General features: G+C 57.9%; 1 protein-coding gene across 1 annotated transcript; it reads right to left on the reverse strand.

Moving 5' to 3' along the window:
• Positions 1 to 481: 481 nt before the first annotated feature.
• LOC125553559 (polygalacturonase-like) lies at positions 482 to 2,233 on the reverse strand. The gene is made up of 4 exons (XM_048717332.1): positions 1,612 to 2,233; positions 1,238 to 1,527; positions 925 to 1,153; positions 482 to 842 (listed from the first exon to the last, which is right to left on the reverse strand). The coding sequence occupies exons 1-4, from the start codon at positions 2,044 to 2,046 to the stop codon at positions 591 to 593; spliced, it is 1,206 nt and encodes a 401-aa protein (XP_048573289.1). The 5' UTR covers positions 2,047 to 2,233; the 3' UTR covers positions 482 to 590.
• Between the last annotated feature and the right edge of the window lie 1,261 nt (positions 2,234 to 3,494).

Below are 3,494 nucleotides of genomic sequence, written 5' to 3' on the forward strand. Positions count from 1 at the left end.
TAGGGTAGTTTGGGGTTATAGGGGAGTTTGGGTGGTCCGCCCGGCCCATTATTAGTTGAACCATGTCTCCTCACAATCCATGTTCACCTGACCCGCTGCAAGTCACAATCGACAATCCGAAACTAAGGGATGTCGTTGGGTGGATCCGTCTGACCAGCTGTCCACATAAATATCCAAACGTGTTCGCGAACATTTGTTCACCTGACCCTAGGTAAATCTTCTATTTACTTATTTTTACTTCTTTTGCGGGGAAAATCTATCATTTATTGGCTGGGATTTTATTTCTTTCATACGACCCTCAGGTGTAGGGAGGTCTAAGTACTTTTTCTTAAGGGTGCGGCTAGATCTTAGTCATCTCAGTCAAGTGACAGAACGTATAAAAAAGAAGAAATAAAAAATTCTGATTTTTTTTGCACGGATCTCTATGTAAGAGCTCACGGATATATCATAGACTATTTCGGTAAAGTCCATACGGCTCAGATTTAGCAATCCCATTTGTGTATTTTACTTTAAAATTTGCCAACAGCACCATGTTCATAAGTACATAGCGTATCGAATCCAACAATAATACTGTATTTCGTTCGGTCATCTCACTTGTAGCAAAACATTTCCTGGTGGGCCAGGCAACTCGGCGGGACAACGTGCCCATACGCAACCCCATACGCGTTCCGGCAAAAGGACTCGGCCGCTCGCCGCCGCTCCCCGTAGCCCAGCCAAACGTTCCGCATGGTGATTCCGGTGCACGGCTGGCTCGGGCTGCAGTTGAACCGCACCGCCACCGGCGTCGCCGACGTCCCCTCGACGTCCGTGTATGACACGTTGGTGATCTTGATCCCCGATCCCTGAAACAAAGGCACACTACATTGTGTCAGCAGCATTCCCTGAAAATGCAGTGTTGTGATCTTGAGTTGGGTGCTACGACACCTCGGTGGGGCAGCTGACGTTGCCGGGGCAGTAGTTCTGGTCGACGATAATCGGGTTGCGGACGTTCCTCATGACCACGTCCGAGAAGGCGACGCCGTCGACGAGCCCGCTGTTGGCCTTGGCCCACGACTTGATCCGCAGCCCGTTGGTCGTCCCGGCGAGCGTCACGGCCTTCACGGTGATGTTCCGCACGGCCACCTGCTCCGGCGTGTCTCCCAGGCTCCCAATACTGGCAATGGCATATACACCACATCAGGGAATAGATTAGACACATATCCGGAGTGGATGGACAGGGTTGGACCTCGTCACTCACCTGATGCCGTGCCCAGGGCCGCACGTGACGCCCTGAATCCAGACGTCCGACGAGCCCTCGACCATGGAGATGCAGTCGTCGCCGGTACCGACGACAGCGTTCCGGATGGTGATGTCGCTCGACTGCTTGATGTGGATGCCGTCGGTGTTGGGGCTGTCCCCCGGCGCCGACACCACCGTGTCCACTATCGCCACGCCGGTGCTCGCCTGCACGGTGACGTGTATGCCCGCGCTGTTCACCGACGTCAGGCCTTGGATCACCACGTTCCTCGACCGGTAGATCGTCAACGACTGCGACGGAGCATCCCCAAATCATTCGGGTTCATGCATTATCACTGACACACTCATTTTCTGAAAGAAAGAACACGTACTGACCCTGGTGGCGGCGGGGCAAGAGGAGCCGCCGCCGGCTCTCCGGCACGCCCAGTACGCCTGGCCCCTGCCGTCGAGCGTGCCTCCGATGACGGACACCCCGTCCACGTTCTGGAACACGATCCAGAGCTGCGCGCCGGCGTACGGCACGGGCGCGAGCACCGTGCCCGCGATGCTCACGGCCACCGCGCCGCTCCTGCACGGCCCGCTGAACCTCGCCCTGGAAACCAAGAACTCGCCTGCCGGCACGACCACCGCGGCCGGGCCCTCGCCTTCCGTGCCGCACGCCGCGGCCCACGCGCGGAGGAACGCCCCTGCGCAGTCTGTCCGGCCGTCGGCCACGGCGCCGTAGTCGACGACGCTGTAGGACGCCGCGGAGGCGAGCGACACGCACAGGTGGGCGAGGAGAGCAAGGCTGGTGCGCCGTCGTGCCGGCATCGGGCGGTAGCGTCTCGTGAGTCTGCGCGCGGCCGGAGATGCGTGTGTCCACGGAGCATTTGCGCTCGTGACTTGCAACTTTGCAGGTTGTTGGTGGATTGGATTGCCGGCAGCTCGGGAGTTGTGTTAAGCAACATGGTTGATGGGGACGTGGCTTTTGTGCAGGACAAGAGTTTCGTGCCTTGTAGTGTTTCTGGAGCGATCACTTGTAAGATTGGGTTCGTGCCTTGGCAACTTCGGGAGTCGTGTTAAGCAACGAGATCGATGGGTACGTGGCCGCTTGGCGTTTAGCTTCGAGCGTGCACGATGAGTGTTTCTCGAGCGATCACTTGTAAGATTGGGTCATGTGCAGAGTGCGCATGTTGCTACATTTGGCCTCCCATTTTTGGATATTCATAAATTCTGATAACTTGGTCTTCAATGCGGATCAATTTAGCAGGTATAGCTTCACCAGCTTCACCAGGTATAGCGACTGCACAGTATCGGCCAGCGAGTGAACAATACCTGCGAGAGCTTGGACGCCCCCGTGCGCCATGCGGCCGCGATCGTCGGAAAGCGCATGATGGCCATCCGCGTGCGCCACACGGTCGCCATCGTCGGCCTGCACGTTCTGGCCATCCTCTAGGATGGCATAGCCGACGTCGTGGCCGTCCTCCGTGAGCGCCTGCAGGTGGCCATCGCCTGCCTCGACGTGGCCGTCCTCTGCGAGCGCATGGCCGACGCCGCGGCGTTCCTCCGTAAGGGCTTGGACGGCGCCGTCGCCTTCCTCCTCTTGGCTGGCGGTGTCGACCACGAGCGCATGGCCATGTCCGTCGCCATCCGCACCTAAGGTCTCTTTGTTGTAGATTACTTCATCTTGAGTATTTGACAAAAAACTACCACATTAGGGGTTGCCGTTCCATAGAACTACCACATTTAAAAAAGTGACTGATAACTATCAAATTTTTTAAATTTTGTGACTAAAAATTGCCACTTTTGAAAAATGGTCAGTTTAGACGATTTGAGCACGTTTATGACATGCGGGACCCATCTGTCAAGGCTGACGTGGCGGCAAATTCAACTCCGTTCATTTTGACCGTTGAGCTGACCGTTATGACAGGTGGGCCCACACGTCATTCTTCTTCTTCCTCTCTCTATCTCGCTGCCGAAGCTAGTCGCTGCCGTTCGTCTCGCCGCTGTGGCCACGGCCCTACGGCTGCTCTCCTGCTCCTAGGCGCCGCCGCTACCGCCGTTGTCCTCGCTGTTGCCCTCTGCTTCCCGCGCCGGCGAGCCCCTGGCCTCCCCTGCCTGCTGCCACGGAGCTCCTGCCCCGCGCCCCCTGCTGGCTTGCTGCCGTTGCGGCTTACCGGCCCGGCCGCCGCAAACTGCCCGCGCTGCCCGCCGGCCTGCGTGCCCCGCCACAGCCCCACTGCTGCTTGGCTCCCGCCTCTGCTGCCGCCATGCGAACC

The sequence above is a fragment of the Triticum urartu genome, chromosome 4 (assembly GCF_003073215.2).
Source record: "Triticum urartu cultivar G1812 chromosome 4, Tu2.1, whole genome shotgun sequence".
In the NCBI taxonomy this organism is placed as follows: domain Eukaryota; kingdom Viridiplantae; phylum Streptophyta; class Magnoliopsida; order Poales; family Poaceae; genus Triticum; species Triticum urartu.